General features: G+C 48.8%; 2 protein-coding genes across 6 annotated transcripts in view; both read left to right on the top strand.

The window, feature by feature from the left end:
• The window catches only part of Nemp1 (nuclear envelope integral membrane protein 1), a 31,887-nt gene extending 26,390 nt beyond the window's left edge, over positions 1-5,497 (top strand). For all 3 annotated transcript variants that reach the window (XM_031350290.1, XM_031350291.1, XM_031350289.1), the window contains exon 9: positions 533-5,497. In XM_031350290.1, coding sequence (XP_031206150.1) covers positions 533-698 — 166 coding nt within the window. In that variant the 3' untranslated portion in view covers positions 699-5,497. The remainder of the gene's footprint in view (positions 1-532) is intronic.
• Positions 5,498-5,546: 49 nt separating this feature from the next.
• Positions 5,547-22,477, top strand: part of Myo1a (myosin IA) — a 20,031-nt gene continuing 3,100 nt past the window's right edge. For 2 of the 3 annotated variants that reach the window (XR_004112965.1, XM_031350283.1), the window contains exons 1-21: positions 5,615-9,884; positions 10,063-10,178; positions 10,420-10,514; positions 11,263-11,367; positions 11,568-11,614; positions 11,772-11,835; positions 12,089-12,187; positions 14,350-14,453; positions 14,572-14,719; positions 15,082-15,200; positions 15,295-15,381; positions 16,911-16,976; positions 17,072-17,176; positions 18,028-18,090; positions 18,447-18,647; positions 18,787-19,013; positions 19,331-19,531; positions 19,699-19,792; positions 20,046-20,195; positions 20,294-20,362; positions 20,602-20,676. Coding sequence is in view for 2 of the 3 variants with exons in the window: in XM_031350283.1 (XP_031206143.1) it covers positions 9,771-9,884; positions 10,063-10,178; positions 10,420-10,514; positions 11,263-11,367; positions 11,568-11,614; positions 11,772-11,835; positions 12,089-12,187; positions 14,350-14,453; positions 14,572-14,719; positions 15,082-15,200; positions 15,295-15,381; positions 16,911-16,976; positions 17,072-17,176; positions 18,028-18,090; positions 18,447-18,647; positions 18,787-19,013; positions 19,331-19,531; positions 19,699-19,792; positions 20,046-20,195; positions 20,294-20,362; positions 20,602-20,676 (2,349 nt within the window). In the remaining variant the exon portion in view is untranslated. Of the gene's footprint in view, positions 9,885-10,062; positions 10,179-10,419; positions 10,515-11,262; positions 11,368-11,567; positions 11,615-11,771; positions 11,836-12,088; positions 12,188-14,349; positions 14,454-14,571; positions 14,720-15,081; positions 15,201-15,294; positions 15,382-16,910; positions 16,977-17,071; positions 17,177-18,027; positions 18,091-18,446; positions 18,648-18,786; positions 19,014-19,330; positions 19,532-19,698; positions 19,793-20,045; positions 20,196-20,293; positions 20,363-20,601; positions 20,677-22,477 lie in introns of all 3 variants that reach the window. The other variant, XM_031350282.1, reaches the window with a different exon arrangement.

Below are 22,477 nucleotides of genomic sequence, written 5' to 3' on the forward strand. Positions count from 1 at the left end.
TTTCCTGTTTCCCCAAAGCAGCTACCACATTGTTCTGATGATATTTATTAACTTGTGAAGACTTCAGGGCCACATTTAAGTGTGACCTTTATAACTTTGGCATTGATGCCTGAGTCCCCACCCCCACCTCCCTTTGGTTAGTAGTTGTACCAAAGAGTATGTGAAGTTTCAATTTGGAATCATGATAGCATAAAGTTTATAGGGCCATAAGTGCAAAGAACTGTCATGCTCAATGTTCTCTTATCAGGAATACGGTGACTCAAGGAACCTTAGCACTTCATAACTACAAGGACAGTGTAGTTAGTGTGAGTAGGATGAGAGTGCCCAGCATGCGGGCCTATGATCCCAGCCTTGTCTCTTGCCTACTTCCTGGTTTATTATGTATCTGCCAAAGCAAGGACAAGGATTTGTTAAATTCGGTATAATTTGAACTAGAAGCACGCTGAACCTTTGAATCTATTCTTCTTTTGAAAACCATTTGGGAAGGACGGACATGACATGCACTTCCTAACAAACATCCTCTCTTTTGCAGATTTGCTGACTTTGTGGAAGGTTCTTTCCACCTCACGCCAAATGAAGTTTCTGTTCATGAACAGGAGTATGGATTAGGGAGCATCCTTACCCAGGATGACGAGCTGTCCTCAGAGGAGGAGGGCTCAGGACACCCCACTTTCACACACAACAATTTCTTGACATAAATAGCAGTTAGTTGTTTTCATATAGACTGGCATGGTGCCTCGGTGGTCCACGTTGTAAGTGCTGTGTGATTCTCCCAGGCTTTTGCCTGGAGTGGGTGCAGGAGTTGTACTGGAGTGAGGGGCTGAGTGGGTTACCCTCTGGCAGTACCTCAGGATGAGGTTTTTTTTTCCTCTTTGAGGAAAGACTGGTGGAGGGAGTGAGGGCTGCGGCAGCTTGCTTCTGACATTTGAGCGCTTGGCCCACTTTGCCATTCCTGAAGTAATTGTTTGCCCACAGCCAGCACAGCAGTCTAGCTCTTGTTTGAAAGTTTGCTGAATTTTAGCGACTCTTGTCACTGTGACAAACCCTTAAAAATGAGTATTAAGTGCAGTAATGCATTCAAATGGAGGCTGCATCTTTTAAAGAGAGTCTATAAGTCTGAGCCATTTTTTACTTCTGTCTGCTTCTATTTCAGTGGATCCTTATAATAATCCTGAATGATTTAAATATTGAAGAAAAAATGGGTTATCTACCTTGTTTTTTAAACAAATGTATTTTTTTAAGTGCAAGAAATTCCTGTTCTAGAACCAATAGGTGCTCCAGAGTACAAAGCCTGTTGACCCCAGATGTTTATTGGTGTAGACATTCCATGAAACCCCTGGAGCTGCTGCTCTTGAGTCTTGGATTCTCTAATTTTTAGTTTGCTTGCATTTGGGAGAACGTCTCCTGCCCTTCTATAGGTGTGGTTTCCTCAGCTTTTTATTATATTTAACATTGGCATTTTTTTCTTGCCATTTCTCACCACTGACTTTTCCCACTCGGGTATGGTGTGTCCCCTTTCCTGTGGAGTGTGCACAGTTGAGAATTTGTCTCATTTTCTGATTTGCCGCTGCCTCTTTCCTAACACTGAGGTTCCTCCACATCTCTTGCTATGTCTCTCAGGCTACTCGAGAGTCCCTCTGCATCAGGCAGTTCTGTTTTGACTTTTTCTTCTGCGTCGAGGCCTGCTGTGTACCTCAGGCTGGTCCTTTCACCGTAGCCTTTTAAACTGCTGGCATTTTAAGCCTATGCTGCTGTACCAAGCTTCTCTTGTCCTTTTTTTTGGTTTTCAAGGCATAGTTTCTCTGCATAGCCCTTGCTTGGAACTCGCTCTATAGACCAGACTGGCCTGGAACTCACAGAGATCTACCTGCCTCTGCCTCCCAAGTGTGCTATCACCAGCTGGCGTGTCACATTTCTTATATATAAATACTCCTTTACTTTGGTTCTTACATTATGACTAGGCAGAGAAGTCTTATTTACACTCTTCTCCCCTAGTCAGATCACATACCTTCTGAGTTACAACACAGTCAGGAAACTGTCCCAGGGCTGGGGATGTAGCTCAGTGGTAGAGTGCTTCCTAGTTCAGCATGCAAGGCCCTGGTTGAGTCGCTAGCACCACGACAAAACAAAATCAACCTTACCTCCTTGTCCTTGTCTCCTTTTTATATACCCATTCTACCCGTTCAGCCTTCCTCACGCCAGCATGCTCCCAGATCTTATCATTTGTAAGCCCTAAAAAAATCTGTTCAGTCGCTTTCTATACAATTTTAGTTTTGTAGCTGCCACACTTTACATGGCAGAGAGCAGACCCTCAGGTGTGCCCATTCAGCTGTTAGCATCAGACACACCCCTCAGTTTCCATGCAGTTCTGTTTCTGCAAAGATGCTGCCTCTGCAATGATGTTAGCCTGCCTCAGGAGCCCTTGCCTTGGCAGATCCCTTAGAAGGTTTTAGGATCATTTAGGAGGGATGGGCAGACTCTCAAATCTCTGCCGTTTGCTTGGTTCTTTCATTGTGATCTTCACCACTGCACTGGAGGAAGTTTGCTGTTTGTAACTCCTTCAGCCGGGGAGGTCGGTGCTCACTCAGGAATACAGCATCAGACTCCTCATTGTCTTAGGAACATCGAGGAGGAAGGAAGATGGTGTTTCAGGAAGCTCTTAGGGCTTCTTCAGACCCGCTTTCAATATGTAACTCTTGAAGACCCTGGGCTCTACTGCTAGCATCCAAAATGTCAGCTGAGACACCTCTCCAGGTGGCCAGTTAGTTATTTCAACCAATGTTCCCCATAGCCTTAAATTGTCCTAAAGTGACAACTACCTCACTTGGTAGAAGGTGACAGAGGAGACGTGAAAAGTGAGCAGTATCTGAGCTGTGGTTAGAGCTGCAAGAGACTTTGTAACGGAGCCTTTTTGTCTTTGTGAATTATGAATATAGTAAAACCTGTCCCTTTTCAAAGAACTTAAAGCTTCTGAAAGGGTGAATGCACCTCAGAGGCAGTGAGCGCTTCCCCAGCCAAGCCTCCAGAACACACTGATTTGGAGGCTTCTCTGCAGAAATCTATACCTAATCTATTTTACCTAGTCTATTTTAGTGTAGGCTCAGTTGTCCAGCTGGTGGCGGTCTCGGGAGGCCTTAGTGCCTTTCCCCAGGTCACTCCTTATGGATGGCAGCTTGCTAAAGGGGAGGAGGCTTTGGACTTAATGAGAGTTCACTGTTGTGAGTGACTTTGGTCTTCTGTGGGTTGACTCCCTGTGAAATACAGATTTCAAGGCCTTTTTTTTTTTTTTTTTTTTTTTAACTCTTTTAATTTGGGGTGAGCAAAGCAAGCTTATTTTCTTACCCCTGCCTGGTAGTTGAAGTGAATGCTGAGAGAACTGCTTCAGACAGTGAAGGACAGATGGTGCCTCTTTTGTATGCTGTGTATCCTTGCCCCTGCCTGCCTGCCTGCCTGCCTGTGTGGCTCTGCTGGATGCTTCTGAGCCTGGCCTCTGCATGTCCCGACACTGCTTGAGTCAGCTCAGTCTGATTCCTCAGAATGATCTCGTCAAGGACTGAAGGGAGAAGTGGAGTGAGCTGGACATTGGAGCCATATGTGCTGCTGTATCAGCAATCATCAACCTAGAAATTAGTTCCAGGACTTGGGGGTATCGTATTGGAAATCTATTGCTTCTAATGGGTCTGATCTGAGTTCATAAAACAAGATTCCCATTAATGGGAACATAAGAGGCAGCCAGCATAAAACTTTACCATTTTCCTTTTCTCATAAGAACATAGTGATCAAGCCAGGAAATTTTAGCGACTTTGATAACTTGGTTACCTTGAAATAATTCCCCACGCACATTTGTGTTCTCTCCGTGGTGGTTTTGCCTGTGATGGCTCTTTGGGTCCCACTGTTCCATTTTACCATATTACCTCCATTCAAGGGCATAGCCCTCTGTGAATCAGTTGTGTTCTCTTTAGCCTGCCCTACTTGGCATGGGTGATTGAGGTTCGGTGAATAAAAGGACCCAAATAGGCCAGAGACTACCCTCAGGCCTTGATACCCATGAAGGGTTTGGGAACGGGCTACATAACTTCTCAATTTCTTTGTTCCTTGTCATTTTTCTTTGACATGCTCTTGTCTCCCCCCACCCCCAGGGGGCAGGTATCGTTTAGACAGGGCACCACTCTGTAGCCAAGGCTGGCCTGGAATTCAATATATTCATTACCCAGGTTTGCCTACAACAAGGAAGAAAGAAAGATGTGCTGAAATAGATACCAGAGTTAAAATGGTCCTTAGCTGTGCCCACAGCTCTTCTGAACTGAGTGGTACAAGTTGAAGTATGCAGACAGAAAATTAATGCATTCTAGTGTTCCTGTGAACTCCGGTCGAAGATGATTGCCAGTTTTTGAATGCTAAGAGTTTTCCTGGACGCAGGAGAGGACAGGGACCGGTTTACTGAGCTCTCAACTTAGGAAGGCACTGAAACCCAGGGATAAGCACACAGAGTAGCCATTGTACTTTACAAATATGCCCAAACCTTTTTTGCTGTGTTCTTGTAGCAGAAAGTATTTCTTTGGGGGGACGTAGGCAGTTGTGGTAACCCAGTGGCATCTTCCTGACTTGATTATGGATTCCGCTGCTGTTGGAGACCAGATGGTGAATACCTCGAAAAGGAGGTTTGGAAGTCAGGCATGGTAGTGTTTGCCTGAACTTGGAAGGCTGAGGCTAGGGGATCACTTGGGTTGGACATTGGCAACAATGGGGACCTCATTTCAAAATAGGAAGAAAAAGAAACAAGAGTGTTGGCTGCCTTATATGGCAGGCCCTAGAACCCACTGGGAATAAGCAAAGCACATGGATACCCTTTAACCTTAGCAGGAACAGAAATGGTCACATAGACTCACACATGTGTCCTCTGGGTGTCATTTTTCTTTGACACGCTCTTGTCCCCCCCACCCCCAGGGGGCAGGTATCGTTTAGACAGGGCACCACTCTGTAGCCAAGGCTGGCCTGGAATTCAATATATTCATTACCCAGGTTTGCCTACAACTCACAGTAGCCCTGCCTCAGCCTCTTGAGTGCTGGGATTACAGGCTTGAGCCAACAAGCCCAGCTTCCTCTTTTTACTCTTGGTGTTAACTTGAAAATGGTGACTTGATTTGCTTTGAACTGTGGTCAGCATGAGCATCACAGCCATGACAGATTGTCCCTGACATGATCCTTAAAGCTGATTACAACCTGTAGTGGCCACAGTTTCCATGTCTTTGGAACTATTCCTGAAATAACAGGGCTAAGTTGTAGCCTGTGGGTAATGCCTTAGTGTTGTTTAGATAAAATATTTGTCATTTATACTTAATACATGTTAAGGAATGTTCAGGAAGAACAAAGTTTTCAGGGATGGCTGTTTGCTATGAGTCTTACACAAATGTGTAAGAAGAACTGGTGCCATGTAGTTTTTTATTTATATTGTGGCTTGTAAATAATCCCAACTTTAATAAAGTTTTATACACTGCATAGTAGTCTTTTTAAATTGAAGTATTTTAACATTTATTTTTGTGTGTGTATATGTGTGTGTGAGTGTGTTCATAGTGTGGACAACTTGTATGAGTCTTCTCTTACCATGTGGCTTCCAGGGATCAAATTCAGGTCACCAGGCTTGTTCTTACCCACGGAGTAACTCCCTGGGATGAATATATTTTGGTTTAGTATTTTGGAGCCTGGGAAGTTTGAGAGTCATGTTGCCCAGGTTGGCCTTGGACTTATTTTCCTATCCCAACTCTAGGATAGGAGACTTCTGGGATCACAGGCATGGGTCACGACACCCAGCTTAAAGAATAACATCTTTTTAAGTTACTATGTCTGGGAGGCTTGTCGAGTGAATTGGTGGGATCAGGTGGCTGCCCTCAACTATCAGAAGTCAGTACCAAAGGACTGGAATTGTTTATTGTCTGTCTTCTGCTTCAGAGTGTAAGTTACATAAACAGTAAAGTTCCTATGTTTAAGTGTATAGTTGCTGGGTTGGGTTTTTGGCAGAATCACTTCCATAAAACCACCACCATTGCCACCACATCATGATGAATCTCATCACGTTCCTTTACACCCATTGTATGGGGTAGACTTGTTTCTGGTTTCAGGTTTGGGGATCATATTCAGGGAATCTTGTACTAACCACATGCTACCAACTGAGCCATACCTCCTATCTCCAAAGTATGTCTAAGACAAAGGAAGGTGGTTTTGCGAGTCACCTTGTAGAGGAGTAAACTAATAAGCTGGATTGCTTCACCTTAGTTTAGAAAGTAGCTCACAGTACTGTATCTGTTCATAGCACTCCAGTGTGGTTGGCTTTGAAATCCCAGGGCACTTGGCTGTATGTTTGATACATTGTAACCCCAAAGCCACCCACTTGTTAGGTTTTTGTGGTCAGGTCTTACCTAGTTTTTGTTTTGTAGGATGAGGGGCAGGGTTTTACTATGCAGGACTTGCTGGCCTGGAGTTCCCTATGCAAAACAGACTGGCTTATCTACCTGTCTCTGCCTCCCCGGTACCAGGATTAAAAGTGTACACCACCATACCTAGCCACCGACTTTCCTTGTTTTCGCTCATAGATTCACACCTTTAGGTATATAGGAGCCTATTGTGGGTCCTAGGCAGGTCAGCACAGTTGGTGGCTAGAAATATATTATGTATTGCTTTAAAACCTAATTTAAAGCATGCAGTAGGTACTCATGGTTAGAGAAAGACAAACTCTTAAGTGGCTGTGATCTCCAAGCCATGAGAGCATAAGACCCGGGTTCTAGTGCCAGTTGTGGAGGTTTTTGTGGGCATGGTCCTGGCAAAGTGTTTCTTACTCTGGGTCTGTGGGATCAGCAGTCACCGGGCTCTTGACACCATTACTATCCCACCCCTGTAAAGGGGATTATATTTTGATACCAGTTCTGTCCAGCTGTCTCTTTTTCCTTGCTCTCTCCCTTCAAATAGACACAGTAAATCAATAAATTCTGTAAGGGCAGATTGAAAATGGAACTGCTGATAGACCAGGCTTATGCAGAGTGCTTCTGCAAGAGCCAGAGAACTCGGACCTTGAACCAAGCAGCAGCGGCTGAGAGTTGGAATAGCAAGTCTTCATGTTAGTTAAGGGATTATCTTATTTTCTTTTTGTTCATGCCTCAGAGGCAGAGGGGCATGCTGTTTCGGGATTCTCCTGGGTGGATGAAGGCATGTTTGGGAAATCTGATTTTATAAGCTTTCACCTGACTGGCAGAGTCATTTTCTGCTAGGCTAAATCCAGGAAACATCTCAGGGTCTTATTTGGTGTCCTATTGCTGAGAGATTATTAAAATTAGAAACCTCAGAATGTAGGCTGCAATCTTTCTAAGAAGATCAGGAAGTGTGTCTTGTTCATGGTCCCTCATGTGCCAGCTGTGGAATAGTTGCCACATGAGCTTGCTGTCCGCTTATGTTCTCCCACTGAATGGAGCTTCTGTATGGCCTAACTCACAGGGTGGGGTGGCTAATTTGGGGGGGGGGGCGCGTGTCAGTGAAACGGACTTTCAGGCAAATGTAAGAAGTCACAGCTCTGCCTTCTGTTTGTGGGTCTGTATGATGATGTGTCACTCAAGGGAAGGAAAGTGGACAGGATTTGGCATTTTGTCACTTAGCCCTCCAGGTAATCTGAGTACACACACACACACACACACACACACACACACACACACACACCTGCCCAAACCTGCTTCCATCCATGACAATATTCCAACTCTTTTAGGAAAATATTTTACTTAGATACAAATTCATTCCTTGTGATCTTATTTTCAAATTCTTGGAACAGTGGGGCATGGACTCTTCTCTATTGGAGCCCTCAGTCAAAGCCAAATAGGCTTTCCCTAAATGCAGGGAGTCTAAGCTTCACGAGCTTGTGAAGGGTTAAGGGAGCCACACCCTCAGCAGGAACAGTCCTGGACTTTGTCCTGAGCAGCCATCTCTCTGGCCTCTTCTGGCCTGAGTGGCACAGGGAGCCAGGGTGAGAGGAGCCAGCACAGAGGAAGGTCGGACAGAGGACACCTGGCTTCTTGACACCATGGACAGCTCCTGTTAACTAAGACACTGCTCCATCCTTGTGTCTGTGGCTCATACCCTTCCCATCAGACCGGGACTTCCCATCAGACCCCCACCCCCATTCTCCAAGGGGCACCAAAGTACATCCTTGTTTCTACTGTGGGGTAAGTCCTGCCCTGCCCTGTCATCCTGGGGTGCCCCAACTGGGATCTGTTTCTTTTTCCCTTTCTCACCTCCAAATAAGTTTACTCCCCTCAATTCAAACTCAAAGATGTGTTCTCATACCCTACCTCTGCTTTACACCCTTCCCTGCCTAGCTGCTTCAAAGACTCTCTCTCTCTCTCTCTCTCTCTCTCTCTCTCTGTGTGTGTGTGTGTGTGTACTTGCACGTGCAGGTGGGAGAGATAGACAGCGACAGGATCTTATTTTGTACTTCAGGTTGGTCTGTGGGTCATTGTGCAGCTCAGGTTGGTCTATGTCAATCCTCCTGCCTTGGCCTCCTGAATACTGTGATTACAGGCATAAGCCGCCATGCTTGGCTACTTACCCTTAATCTGAGAAATATGAGCTAATAATAGTATCTACTTCATGGGCTATTATAACTGTCAAGTCTCAGTGTTTAGAGCTCTGTCTGGCCTGTGATGAACACTGCATGTTTTCTAGAGACTACTATCATCAATATTCATGTGATGCCCTCGGTATTTAGAAAGTTACTGGAGCCTGGGGAAAGCAGAATGAAGCAGAAAGAAGGCTGGGTGGCTTCCTTGCCCTGCATTCTGTTCTTGTTCTCCCTCTAGGTTCAGAGAAGTGGGAGAGTGAGGGAATGTGTTACACTCCTGCAGAGGAGTGGCACTGATCATTGAACTAACTCTGCCACCCCTCCCACTCAGTCTGCTTGCGGAGAGTTTTTTATTTCCTGCAGAGGAGTGGCACTGACCATTGAACTAACTGTCACCCCGCCTACTTTTTATTTCCTGCAGAAACACCTGCCACATGCCTGCTTCGTGCAGCTCAGCCCAGCCCTCTTCCCCCGCCCCCCTCAGAGTCCTCCCTGGAGCACTCTTCCTTGCCCACTCCCACCCGCTGCTAAAAAATGGGGTGTGTCTCTTTGGGCAAAGTCCTTGCCAGAAGATATAGATATGGGTATAAACTGTGAAGGTTTTACAGGGGGGATAATGAGAGACCTGACAATTGAGAAAGTATACCCACTCCCATTTTCTATGGGCAGTTCTGATCTTTTGTTTATATTCCTGAGCTCATCACCTTATCCAACATCAACTAAAAATGAAGTCACTGTGGTAATGACAAGAAAGAGATGGGCTTCATAAAGGGATTAGGTGACTGAAATAGGGGTTGGCTACAAGCACTGGGGCAAGGAGCCAGAGAGAGCACCCGCTCAGAGGGAGGAGGGAGAGCACCTTGAGCACCTAGCTGCAGAACAAAGCTTGGCTCACACGTCCTCCAGCCTTCTCCTTTATGATTCTGCTCCCCTTTTCCCAGGTGGGCAGACAAAGGTGGTCCTATCTGATGCCCACCCCCTACCCAGGGTTCCTCCACCTCCCTGGCTGGCCAGGTTGGTTCAGAGACCCTTCTGGCTAGAGAGCTCTCCTGTAGAGAGGGAGAAGTCGGCTCTTGTAGGCCTCTTCCTCTCCCATCACAACTTAACTCTGAAGCTGGGCTGTCAGCAGCTATTTACCATGTTTACTCCTAGGATCCCCTAGCCTCTTGGCATGCCTCTCCTGGAAGGTCCCGTGGGGGTGGAGGACCTCATCCTCTTGGAACCCCTGAATGAGGAGTCTCTGATCAAGAACCTCCAACTCCGTTATGAAAATAAAGAGATTTATGTGAGCTTGCAGTGGGAGCCAGTCTGTGGGGTACCCGGGGGTTCCAGTATCCCTCCTGCTAGGGTCTGTGGGATACCCGGGGGTTCCAGTATCCCTCCTGCTAGGGTCTGTGGGGTACCCGGGGGTTCCAGTATCCCTCCTGCTAGGCTCATTTGTCTCACCTTCCTCCTGACTCCAGACATACATTGGGAATGTGGTGATCTCAATGAATCCCTACCAGCAGCTTCCCATCTATGGCCCAGAGTTCATTGCCAAATACCGAGACTATACTTTCTATGAACTGAAGCCCCACATGTGAGTAAAGGGAACCAGAGGAGGGCTGACAAGTGTCCATAAAGCATCCTCCTCTCCCCTAGCATCTCCCCCACCCCCCAAAGGCAGTTCTCCAGCATCCCTCTTCCCCTTGAGAATCCTTCCTAGCTCAGTTCTTGTCTGATCTGGTCCATGAGGAGGGGGGATAAACCCAGTGCTAAGGATTGAAGATGCTGCCTTGGGCTAGCCTCACATTAATCACTGACCACTTCCTTCCCACTAGCTATGCTTTGGCAAATGTGGCCTACCAGTCACTGAAGGATCGGGACCGGGACCAGTGTATCCTCATCACAGGCGAGAGTGGAGCTGGCAAGACTGGTGAGGAGGCTCGAGGCATGGGGAAGACCAGGGATCATGTCTGCAATCATCTCCTTATCTCTCCAAGCCAGGCCTGTCCCTGGCCTCCATCCCCATTACTTCCTCTCTAGGTTTTCTTTCTTTTTTCTTTTTTAGGGTCTTTACATTTTTGTGTCTATATATGTAGGCTGAGTGTGCATGTATATTTGCACTACAGACATGCAGGTGCCTGCAGAATTGGCTATCAGATCCTTGGGAACTGGAGTTGCAGGTGGTTTTGAGACAGCTAATGTGGGTGTTGTGAACCGAACCTAGGTCTTCTACAAGAGCAGCAAGTAACACAGGGCTGTGGTGGTGCATGCCTTTAGTTCCAGCACTCAGGAGGCAAAGACAGGTGGATCTCTGAGTTTGAGGCCAGCCTGGTCTACAGAGCAAGTCTCAGGACAGCCAGGGCTACCCAGAGACTTTGTCTCCAAAACCTAAAAACCAAGTGCACTCGCACAGGCAGACATACACTCGCGTGCACACACACAAAGTGGCAAGTGTTCTTTACCACTGAATCATCTCTCTAGCTCAGTCCTTCCTGTTTTTCTTACTGCCAGTGAGTGATGTGGTGACGGAGCTAAGTGGGATGGGAGTGGGCGTGCCCTGGCTGGGGACCCTATAGTTAAGGGGGTGGAAGTGGTTGTGTCCTGGTCAAGGACTCTAGTGTTAACGGTGGGAGGGGGAGTGGGCATGTCCTGACTCACTCAGAGCTTCTCCTGCACAGAGGCAAGTAAGCTAGTGATGTCCTACGTGGCTGCTGTCTGTGGGAAAGGAGAGCAGGTGAACTCCGTGAAGGAGCAGCTGCTTCAGTCAAACCCAGTGCTGGAGGGTGAGCTGCCAGTCTCTACTCTCTTCATCCCCAGAGTCCCTTAGCCTTAAGACACTCTTCCACAATCACGGCTTCCCTTCAGCATAGAAGCTATGATTGGTCAGCAGGCCGGAAGGAGCTGTCCCCGCAGGACTTTCCTCCTCTGGGCTTCAACTCTTGGGAGCTCCTGCCTCTCATTTTATCTTTCTTCGTCTCCACAGCATTTGGCAATGCCAAGACCATCCGCAATGACAACTCCTCTCGATTTGTGAGTAGTCACATCTGCCGGGGAGGACTGCAGGGCGTATGGGAGAAGGAGGAATGGGGAGGCGGGGCTGAAAGTGAGGAGGGCTGCACAGAGCCCTCCCACAGGCGTGGTGGGAAGAGAAAGACAGCCAAGGCTTTCTCTTGGTCTCTCTATGCAGGGAAAGTACATGGACATCGAGTTTGACTTCAAAGGGTCCCCCCTGGGCGGTGTCATCACCAACTGTATGTGACCCCCTCCCATAAGCCTCACCAACACTCTCTACTTCTGTCCCTTTATACCCATCTGCTTCTGCAGGCAAGAGGATTGTTAGGTTCAAGAAACTCCCCAACTCTTCGGAACACTGGGGCTTGGGGCAGAATGGAAGGGACCCCCTGCGGGTCTCCTGGGAACACTGGGGCTTGGGGCAGAATGGAAGGGACCCCCTGCGGGTCTCCTGGGCTTTCGGATGATGGATGTTTCCTCGCTCCCTCCCAGATCTGCTTGAGAAGTCCCGAGTGGTGAAGCAACTCAAAGGGGAGAGGAGCTTCCATATCTTCTATCAGCTGCTGGCTGGAGCAGACACACAGCTGCTGAGTATGGGATCTTCTTGGGCACCCCCAACCCTGTCCTATCACCAGAGACCCAGGCCCCTATTTCTACCTTCCCTCAAGCCCCCTTGCCATATCTCTTCCCCTGCATTTCCCACCCAGAGCCTATGGCTCAGGGTTGAGAACACGTCCCTGGTGGCTCTGCTCTCCTCTTTGCTGGTTCAAGGCCAGGGGTAGCCTTCCTTGGATTCTTACTGTCCTTGTCCCTGTGCCCTGCCTGCTTCCTCTCTCCTCAAGCTGATGACAGGCCTGGGACACTCATTCTTGTCTGGCTCCCTTCCTCTTTCACTTCTAGGGGTTCTGTTGGCAGTTACAGAGAAGCAGGCAGGATAGGTGAGCATTTGAGAGCTTCTAAGATCTTCAGCAACTGTGCCTGCGCTTATACGCCTACCTCACCTAGGATCTTCTCTGGCTTTCTTCTTCTTCTTCTTCTTCTTCTTCTTCTTCTTCTTCTTCTTCTTCTTCTTCTTCTTCTTCTTCTTCTTCTTCTTCTTCTTATTTTGTTTGTTGTTTTCTCTGTGTAGCCCTGGCTGTCCTAGAACTAGCTCTGCAGACCAGGCTAGCCTTGAACTCACAGAGATCTGCTTGCCTTTGCTCCTCAGGTTCTGGGATTAAAGGCACATGCCACCATCGCCCAGAAGTATTCTGGTTTTCTTTTCTTAGATAGCTCAATAGAGCTTTTATCCATCTGTCTGTCCATCCATCCATCCATCCATCCATCCATCCAGAATCTCCTGATCATGCATTATGTTAGGGTTGAGTGAGAGAGCTGAGTATGACATGGATCAAAGAACTCAGTTTTGTAGGGTTGGCAGGCGTGTGAGCAGACATGCTCCAATGCATTATGGTTGGGTCCAATAAGCCTGTGCAGAGAGCCATAGGAGTGGATAGCATGGATCTCCTTGACTGTTCTGGGGAGGAGTTCACAGCAGCCTGAAAGCTGGACTGGCCAGAGGTGGCTCTGGGTGAGCATTACTGAAGGAGTGGAGGAGGGGGGTCTTGCCTCTTGACAGAGTTTGCCTCTCAGAACCCTCCCTTCTAGCTGGGGGAATGAATTGTGTGGGTTTCCAGCCCCAAAGGAGCTGCATTTTTGATTCATTGTTATTCTGTGCTTGACTTTTGTATAACTTTTTTTTTCTCCCGCTCCCTGAAATCTTTATCGTTCAGGAGACTGCTGCATAGGTCTTAGTCTCCCCTTCTTGGCTTAATGGCCTTAATGCTGCTCAATTTGTCTGACTCACAGGCACCAGGGTTTTATTCTGGCCAGGTCCATACCTGTCCGTTTAAGTTGCGTCTGGGTGAATCTCCCTGGTTTCATTATACCTGAGTTTTCTGACTCATTCTCTCCCAGCTTCCCTTCCTCACTGAGAGCTGATTTCAGAATCTGCATGCTAGAGGGAGCTGCCACCGAAATCACTTGACTCTCAGATCATTCACACAAAATATAATTTACATACCTCTGGTCCATGATCAGCCCAACCCTTCCTATCTTAGTAAACAGCTTGGGACATTTCCTCGATTCATTTATTAAGGTGAAAATGAAAATCCTGTTTGCCAGCCAGGTAACATGTCAATGAGAAGCAATTCTGACACACAAGTCATTCATTTTGAGGAAAGAAAGAGAAAAACAAAAACAAAACAACAAAGCAAAAAAAATGAGCTCTCCTGATGTGGGCTGGGAGAATCTCACTTATGGGGGAACAAAAGAAAGCCATTTAGCTCATCAGCCGGCATTGGCGAAAACCTTCCAGGAGCAGCATCAGGGTTGGGGAGCAGACTCTGCTCTGTTGACACAGCAGGGGGCAGTGAGGTGGGGGGGGGCCCACATATGTATGTTTTTTCTTCTCTCACCTTCTTGCCAGAGCAGGAGAGAGGATTTGCTTGGTTGTTTTCATTGTTTAGAACCCTGAGGATGGAGATAAAAATCAGCGAGACTCTTATGGAATTCTCTAACAGATACGAATAACACCCCCCCAAAAAAAAACACTTTAAAAATTCATTTATCATCATAGGAGTGTGTTATTTCCAACCAAAGGAGATAAGGGATGAACCTAAATCAAGACCCAGGGCAAGGGTTGTGAGGTGGCAGGCTGGAGTATTCTAGATAGCAGGTGGTAACATTCCCCTATACTCTCTCTGTGCACCCAGAGGCCCTAAAGCTTGAGGGGGACACACGTGTATATGCCTACCTGAATGGGCAGGTGTCCAAGGTGAATGATATGGACGACGCCTCCAACTTCAGGGCTGTGCAGGTGAGTGCCCAGTGTGGGCAGGGTTGGGCCCTTGGGCCATCCTCTGAGCCCAGGACCTGTGAATGGAGGCCTTGGGCCAGCCCCACTAGCTCAGCTTGACTTCTGCTTTCTGCCCAAGCATGCAATGTCAGTGATTGGGTTCTCAGAGGAGGAAATTAGACAAGTGCTGGAGGTGACGGCCCTGGTGCTGAAGCTGGGGAACGTGAAGCTGACAGATGAGTTCCAGGCCAACGGGATTCCAGCCAGTGGCATCTGTGATGGGAAAGGTTGGTGCTACCTTCCTGGAGCCCGCCATGAGTCTCTTACCCTCAGTCCAGTTTGTGACCCACCTCCAACGTGACCCGCCCAGTCCACTTCTGCTCAGCCGCCTCCAGTGAGACCCACTGATCACTCTCCAGAAGCACTTCAGAATACGCTTCTGAAAACAAATCAGGCTCTGGTCTGAGACGTTCAGAACCTTAGTTGAATCTCCTGAGATATGGGAGCAATCTGACCCGCAATGTGCCCCACTCCTCCTGGGTCAACTGCAGTGACTTCCCTAGCTGTCCAGGCAGCTCTGACGGTCAGCCCCTCCCCCACTGAGATGAGGCCCTCTCTCCTGCCACGTTGTACTTCTCTGTCCTTCTAGTTATTCAGGAGATTGGAGAGATGGTGGGCTTGAATTCTGCAGAACTAGAGAGAGCTCTGTGCTCAAGAACCATGGAGACAGGCAAAGAGAAGGTGGTCACGGTGCTGAATGTCACGCAGGTAAGAGCCCCCCCAAAGGAGCTGACTTTGAGACTGTTCTGTGGCCACCATGCCACAGTAATGAGACTGTGTTTCCCCTCCCCCACCCCACCAGGCTCAATATGCTCGGGATGCCCTGGCAAAGAACATTTACAGCCGCCTCTTCGACTGGATAGTGAATCGCATCAATGAGAGCATCAAGGTGAGGTTGCTCTTTCCCAAAGCCCGCTTCACCTCCTCGCTCTGGCTTCCAACTTCATTCTTGCTTTTGGAGATGCCCAGTAGGACAGTCATGAAGAGGAAGGCACAGCCCCCCCTAGGAGTCTGAGTCCTTCTGTCTGATCCAGCTATTCACTGGTCTTTTACCTTCTCAGTGATACTGAACCGCGGGTTCCCAATTTGGCAGCAGCCACTAACAAACACCTATGAATATCTGCCTGCTTCATAGCATTTACTGCAGGCCAGAATGTACATGGTTGCTGTATGACTCAGCAGTTCTGCACCTTGGCATATATTCAAGAGAATGTTGCATATAAACATTTGTAGAAATGTTATGCATGATAGACAAAGAAAAAAAAAGAAGGTTCTGGCCAACTTGAGCTAAATAGTGATTCTAAGGCCATCCTAGGCTATGTGAGATCCTGTCTTTACAAACTAATACATAAGTGAGTGAATATATAACTAAATTATTAATAAATTATTAATAGTCAAAAATGGAAGCAACCCATATTCATCAGATTACAACTAGATAAACAAAATGGAATATATCCATGTAGCTGTAGCATTTGACCATAAAAAGGACCAGAAGGGCTGGCGAGAGGGCTCAGCAGTTAATAGATGAATATTTATTTATGGCTTTGGTGTGTGGGAGATACAAATAGGGTCTCACTCATGCTAAGCGTGGCTTCACTACTGAGCTACAGTAAAGCTGTTGCTTCCCATTCCCGTGCCGCCTGTGGAGAAGGCGCACGTGGAGAAGGCACACAGGAAGGTCCCAGGGTTCGGTGACATTCACATCTTGGCTGGGGTAAATGCTTTTTTCTTCTAAGGTTTGCATTTTTTCTCCTCTCCAAAGTGGAACTAATTAGATCACCATAATAAATGGCGTGGGATTTTCTTTTGTAAAATGTTAAAATGTAAGGGATGGCCAAAACCTGTGTGGGGGTCAAGACAATAACCCACTCACAGGGATCCCTAAGACCAAAGACAACAACCCACTCACAGGGATCCCTAAGACCAAAGACGACAACCCGTTCACAGGGATCCCTAAGACCAAAGACAACAACCCACTCACAGGGATCCCTAAGACCAAAGACAACAACCCGTTCACAGGGATCTCCTAAGACCATTGGAAAACACAGATATTTATATTATAATTCATAACAGTAGCAAAATTACACATATGAAGTAGCAATGAACAGAATTGTATGAGTGGGGGTCACCACAGTGTGAGGAGCTGTGTTAAAGGGTTGAAGCACTAGGAAGGTGAAGAAAAACTGCCCCAAGAGCATCTTAATGTCTTCCTCATTCATATTATAGGAACCATTGTGAAATCCGTTTGTATCTTCCCTTTTTTCCTTGGCTTGTCCTGAAGTGACACGGGGAAGAAGGGAGACACCGCAGCTCCCCTCCAGCTTGGTCAAGCATACTATAATTCTGTTTGTTCCCACTCTAATCCCAACTACCTGGTTCACCCAGTGAGCCATTCTCCACACTTTCCCTCTTCTTCAGGTGGGCACTGGGGAGAAGAGGAAGGTTATGGGGGTCCTGGATATCTACGGCTTTGAGATACTGGAGGTGAGAGAGCATCAGACGACCTCAGTGTCTAAGGGGACGGGCTCGCGGTGGGTGAGGGAGGAGGGCCTGAAGTGAGCCACCCTCCTTACACACAGGATAACAGCTTTGAGCAGTTCGTGATCAACTACTGCAATGAGAAGCTACAGCAAGTGTTCATAGAACTGACCTTGAAGGAAGAACAGGAGGAATACAAGAGAGAAGTGAGCAGAGCTCCTGCTTGCCCTACTAAGGACTTCTAGATGTATGCCTTTCTCCTTGATGACAATTACCCTCTAATTGTCCCCAGATGGGAACACAAGGACAAAATGTCTCCCTCTCACAGCTGAGCATTCAGCAGTACTAACTTACCCCAACACTGTGCTTCCTTCCAATCTTCCATGTTCCCCGCCTTGCACTCCAGGCTAGCCCAGACGGGACAGACAGGCGGAAGGGTGTTTGTATCCTGACAAGAGCAAAGTGACAGCTATGCTTGGCTGGTGACAGGCAGAGACAGATTGAGAAGGGACATTTCTCCTGGGCTTGGCACCCTCCACAATTCCCGTCTCTAACATGTCAGAATCTACTGCCTCCCCCACTTCTGGGTGATGTTGCTGTCTGCCGTTAGAACAGCATCATCCAGACTTGCTCATCAGCAGTGCCCTGTGGCTCCAGATCCTCACACCCTTTCTCTGACTCAGTGTAAACCCCCTGCATCCCATGGCTAGGTGTTAGAAAAGCTCTCTGATTAAGCCAGTCCACTTCCAAGTGTGAGCGGCCATGAGTCTCACAAACCTAGAGTCTGTCCCTGTGAGTTCAAGAACCAGCCTCCGCAGCATTGCTTCAGGCAACATGGCTGCAAATACAACTTTTAAAATGTTGTGTCACGGATTTTGTTTTTTTCCTCCACCAACCTGGGAGGGATGAGTTGTAAACTGAATGACGCCAAGACCTTTCTGAGTGAGGGGCCTTTCTAAAGTTTCTTTGTAGAGTGGGCTAAAGGGAGTCTGGGTCTGGTGAGGTCTTTAAAGACTTCCTGGGACTTGCTTCTGTAACTGATGTCTCCCTTGGCCAGGGCATCCCATGGACAAAGGTGGACTACTTTGACAACGGCATCATCTGTAACCTCATTGAACATGTGAGCAACTGTTCTCTCACCCCGGGGACCTCCCTTCCAGACTGCTTGAGAATCCCCACCACTACCCCTCCCCTCTTTCCCCTTTCAAGAGGGAAAGGGAGCAGACAGTGGTGGCACATGCTTTTAATCCCAGCACTTGGAAGGCAGAGGCAGGTGGATTTCTGAGTTCAAGGCCAGACTGGTCTACAGAGTGAGTTCCAGGACAGCAAGGGCTATACAGAGAGAAACTGTCTGGGGGGGGGGTGGGGAGAGGGAAGAGAGAAAGGGATTCTAGTGGGTTTAGGGGACATGAGTGATACTGTGGACATCATGAAGGACCAGGTCGAGGTTACACTGACTCTGTTCCCTTGGCCTAGAGTCAGCGAGGCATCCTGGCCATGCTGGATGAGGAGTGCCTGAGACCTGGGGTGGTGAGCGACTCCACTTTCCTAGCAAAGCTGAACCAGCTCTTCTCTAAGCACAGTCACTACGAGAGTAAAGTCTCCCAGAATGCCCAGCGCCAGCAGGATCGCACCATGGGGCTCAGCTGCTTCCGCATCAGCCACTATGCGGGCAAGGTGAGGTAGTGGGGCTGCGTGGGAGCCATGGGCAGTGGCTAGTATGGAAATGAGAACTGAGGTACTTCTCAGTGAAGCTGGGGGGTCTGAGTGCCGGAAGGTAGCCATAGGGTCTGATCATACATCCGCTCCTCTGCAGGTGACATACAATGTAGCCGGCTTCATCGACAAGAATAATGACCTTCTCTTCCGAGACCTATCGCAGACAATGTGGAAGGCCCAGCATCCCCTCCTAAAGGCCTTGTTCCCAGAGGGGAACCCCAAGGAAGCATCTCTCAAACGACCCCCGACTGCTGGGACCCAGTTTAAGAATTCGGTGGCCATACTCATGAAGAACCTGTATTCTAAGAACCCCAACTACATCAGGTGAAAAGCTGGACACACCATGAACATCCTTCATATGGGATTGGGCCAATGCATGGTGGAGCATGTCCGTGTCGGGGAGCCTTTGGAACAGGGTTTTAGAGGCTCTGTCCTCGGGGAAAACAGGACCAGATGAGGAGCTGAGCATCCAGTGGCCAACAGGGTGGCATCAGAGGAGACTGGAAGGCTAGAGGGTCTCCTTTCACTTCTGTTGAGATGTCCATCTCTGGAAGTTGTGGGAAGTAGGCACGTGGAGACCAGAGCTGTTCCACTGGCAAAGTGTCTGCTCCTGAGCCCATGTCTTCCTACTTCCTGACCAGGTGCATAAAGCCCAATGACCAGCAGCTACAAGGCAGGTTCACCTCAGAGCTGGTTATGGTCCAGGCTCGATACCTGGGGCTGCTGGAGAATGTTCGGGTGCGCAGGGCTGGCTATGCCTTCCGCCAGGGCTATAAGCCATTCCTGGAAAGGTACCGATTGCTCAGCCGGAGCACCTGGCCTCGCTGGAATGGAGATGATCGGTAAGATCTAGCAGGGAGAAGGGGCTGAATAAATCTGCTGAAGCAGGCGGATGGGTTCTTGGGGAAATGGCATTTCTCTTCAACAGGACTGCAGAGCGATAAGGGGGATGTGGGGAGGACTCTGCCCTGACACACCTCTTTGCAGCTCTCCCCATCTGTCCCTGTAGGGAAGGTGTGGAGAAGGTCCTGGGGTCTCTGACTTTGTCGTCAGAGGAGCTGGCCTATGGGAAGACAAAGATCTTCATCAGAAGCCCCAAGACCGTGAGTCGGGAAGTGTGCTGCTGCATTTGGTGGGGGTGGAATGTGGAGCTGTGATAAGCTCACCTGAGAAAGGAAGGCAGCATCCAGTACAGGACTGGGAACTGAGTGCGGGAATTCTCTTCCCTAAGCTAGGAGTTAACTGTAGGGCCTGGGCTGCTATAGTAGACACTGATCACGTAAGGTGCTAGCTGGGAAGCCTGTAGTGTAGGGCAAGCGAGAACAAGCCCCTCTTTCCCCCCCTCTTCGCCCCCAGCTTTTCTACCTGGAAGAACAAAGGCGCCTGAAGCTTCAGCAGCTGGCCACCCTCATCCAGAAGGTTTACCGGGGCTGGCGCTGTCGGACCCACTACCAGCAGATGCGGAAGAGTCAGATCCTCATCTCGGCTTGGTTTCGGGGCAACAAGGTGCTGCCACTTCCTAAGCACCACGTCAGTCACCACTCCTGTTGCAGGGGGGAATATGTGTAGCTTTTCCTAACCTTGCCCGTGTGTGTTTCCTACAGCAAAAGAAGCACTACGGGAAGATACGGTCGTCGGTACTGCTGATCCAGGCTTTCGTGAGAGGGTGGAAGGTAAGGAAGGGCAGAGGGGTCCCTGCCTGCTCTGGCTGGGGGTGTGAATCCAGGAGACCAGCGTGTAGGTGTGGGAGCATTCCTTCCCTTAGCTGTAGGTGACTTCGTATCATTTTCTAGTTATAATCTCAGCCCTTTGTTATTTATTTTTCTGACTCTGTACTTTGGTTGAAAACAAAATAGCAGAACCTCTTCTAGACTGCCCTCATGCTGACTTCTTCCTCACACGTCCCTGCTAGGCCCGCAAGAACTATCGGAAATACTTCCGGTCAGGCGCTGCACTCACCTTGGCAAATTTTATCTACCAGAGCATAGTAAGTGGGGCTAAGGTGGGGGTGGGGTGAGGAGTTGGGGCAGTCTTGGGGGGCGTGGAGGAGGGTAGTCGTAGGCTTTCCCTGGGTGCTTCTTCACTCCATGAAATGGAGCAGTCACACACTGGGAGCAAGCTCCAGTGTCCACGGCTGGAGCCACATCAGACATCGCTCAGCTCAAGTGTCTGTATCCTGTGAGCCGTAGTCACAGGCTTAGCAAGAGACTAGCTGGGGCTAGCCTTCTTACTAGGTGGACTAAAGATGTGCAAGATTAACTAGCCTGGCCTCTTAAGATCCATTTTGGAGGTGGAAGGAGTCACACCTTCCTCTTATTTCCTTTGAAGCCCAGGCAAGTGAGGAGGGGCATGTCTGGACGGAACTGTCAGAGGGAGGCCTCCAGCTGTGGGGAGCTTCCCACAGGATGTCTGCCCGATAGTGGTGGCGGCGGCGGCGCTTTTGAGAGGATATTGGGAAAGCCACAGAGGGACAGGCCACCAGTGAAGCATTGGGAAAGGCCAGACAGGAGGGGACATAGGGGCCTTAGCCCTAGCCTGAGGACTGCAGGAAGGTGTAGTGACCTCAGGTGACTGGATTTGTTAGTTCTTAGGACCCTCACCAGGTATGCTCAGTTGATCATGAAGTGCCCTCATTCGGAACTCCTGTTTATCATCCTAGATCCTGGATGTGTGGCTAGGGAGGAGTGGGGGCTCTGCCTCTTCTTCCCCCTCCTCCCCGTCCCACCCCGGCCCCACGCTACCGTGGCCTGTTGGGCTGGCTCTGCTGGGTCCTGTCTCTCCCCACAGTACGTGCGGTCTCACTAGACGCTTGAGGCCTGCTATCTGGTTTTGCTCTTATCTCCCTTCTTTCAACATTCCTTTCACCTGTGCTCTGTCAGGCAGCTGCTGAAGTCAAAGCAGGAGGTGTGTGGTTCAATAAATCACACTCCCAAGAATCCTGGTCACGGATTCTGTCAGTGCTTTGACACTTTGCTCTGGCCTTTAGCCTAGTGGCGCTTCCTCGGAATACTCACAATATGCCACACTCTATGCTTGCCTCTAAGGCTTCTAACAGCCCTGTTCTGTAGGCCCTCGACTTTCCCCAGTCAGGTTAAAAAACTAAGACTCAGGCCAGGTGTGGTGGGGCATGCCTTTAATTCCAGCACTTGGTGAGATCCTATCTAAACAAACAAACACTTAGGGAGGCTGATTAATTTGTTCCAGGGCCTGTAGCTGGTAGGGCTGGGATGTAAAGCGCTTGATTTCTGAGTTCCTAGCCACTGCCCAAGGCCTTCTAACAGAAGTTTGGACAGCCCACGGCTCTGGGCTTGGACACTGAAGATCTAGAGAAACTAAGCACTTAGCAGTTCCGCACTGGCTGAAGGGCATTATGGGAGACACTGGGGCATCTAGGAAGGCTTCAGGCCATGGCGGCTTCCCGTGGGCCGAGCTGAGCTATCAGTTCGGCAAGAAGTAGGCCACTATCCTTAAGAGTGCAAAGAAGAGAGGGGGACTGTGGCAAGAAACCTTTCTGGTTGGAATAGTGGGAGTCAGGGGCTTCTGGCACATGACCCTGGGCTCCAAGTGGAGGGCTTTGAATGTCAGGCTGAGGGTATCAGGCACCACTGATTTGTCTATCCAGTAACCAACACACACACACACACACTGGCCCCAACTGTAGGTCACTGTGACCCGAGAGAAGAGAAAGCCACAGGACAATAATATAGAGACTAGCTTTGGCATTGAAGTTACCACCTCACTCCCTATCTGTCTTAGTCAGGGTTTCTATTCCTGTACAAACATTATGA

The sequence above is a fragment of the Mastomys coucha genome, unplaced genomic scaffold (assembly GCF_008632895.1).
Source record: "Mastomys coucha isolate ucsf_1 unplaced genomic scaffold, UCSF_Mcou_1 pScaffold4, whole genome shotgun sequence".
Classification (NCBI taxonomy): domain Eukaryota; kingdom Metazoa; phylum Chordata; class Mammalia; order Rodentia; family Muridae; genus Mastomys; species Mastomys coucha.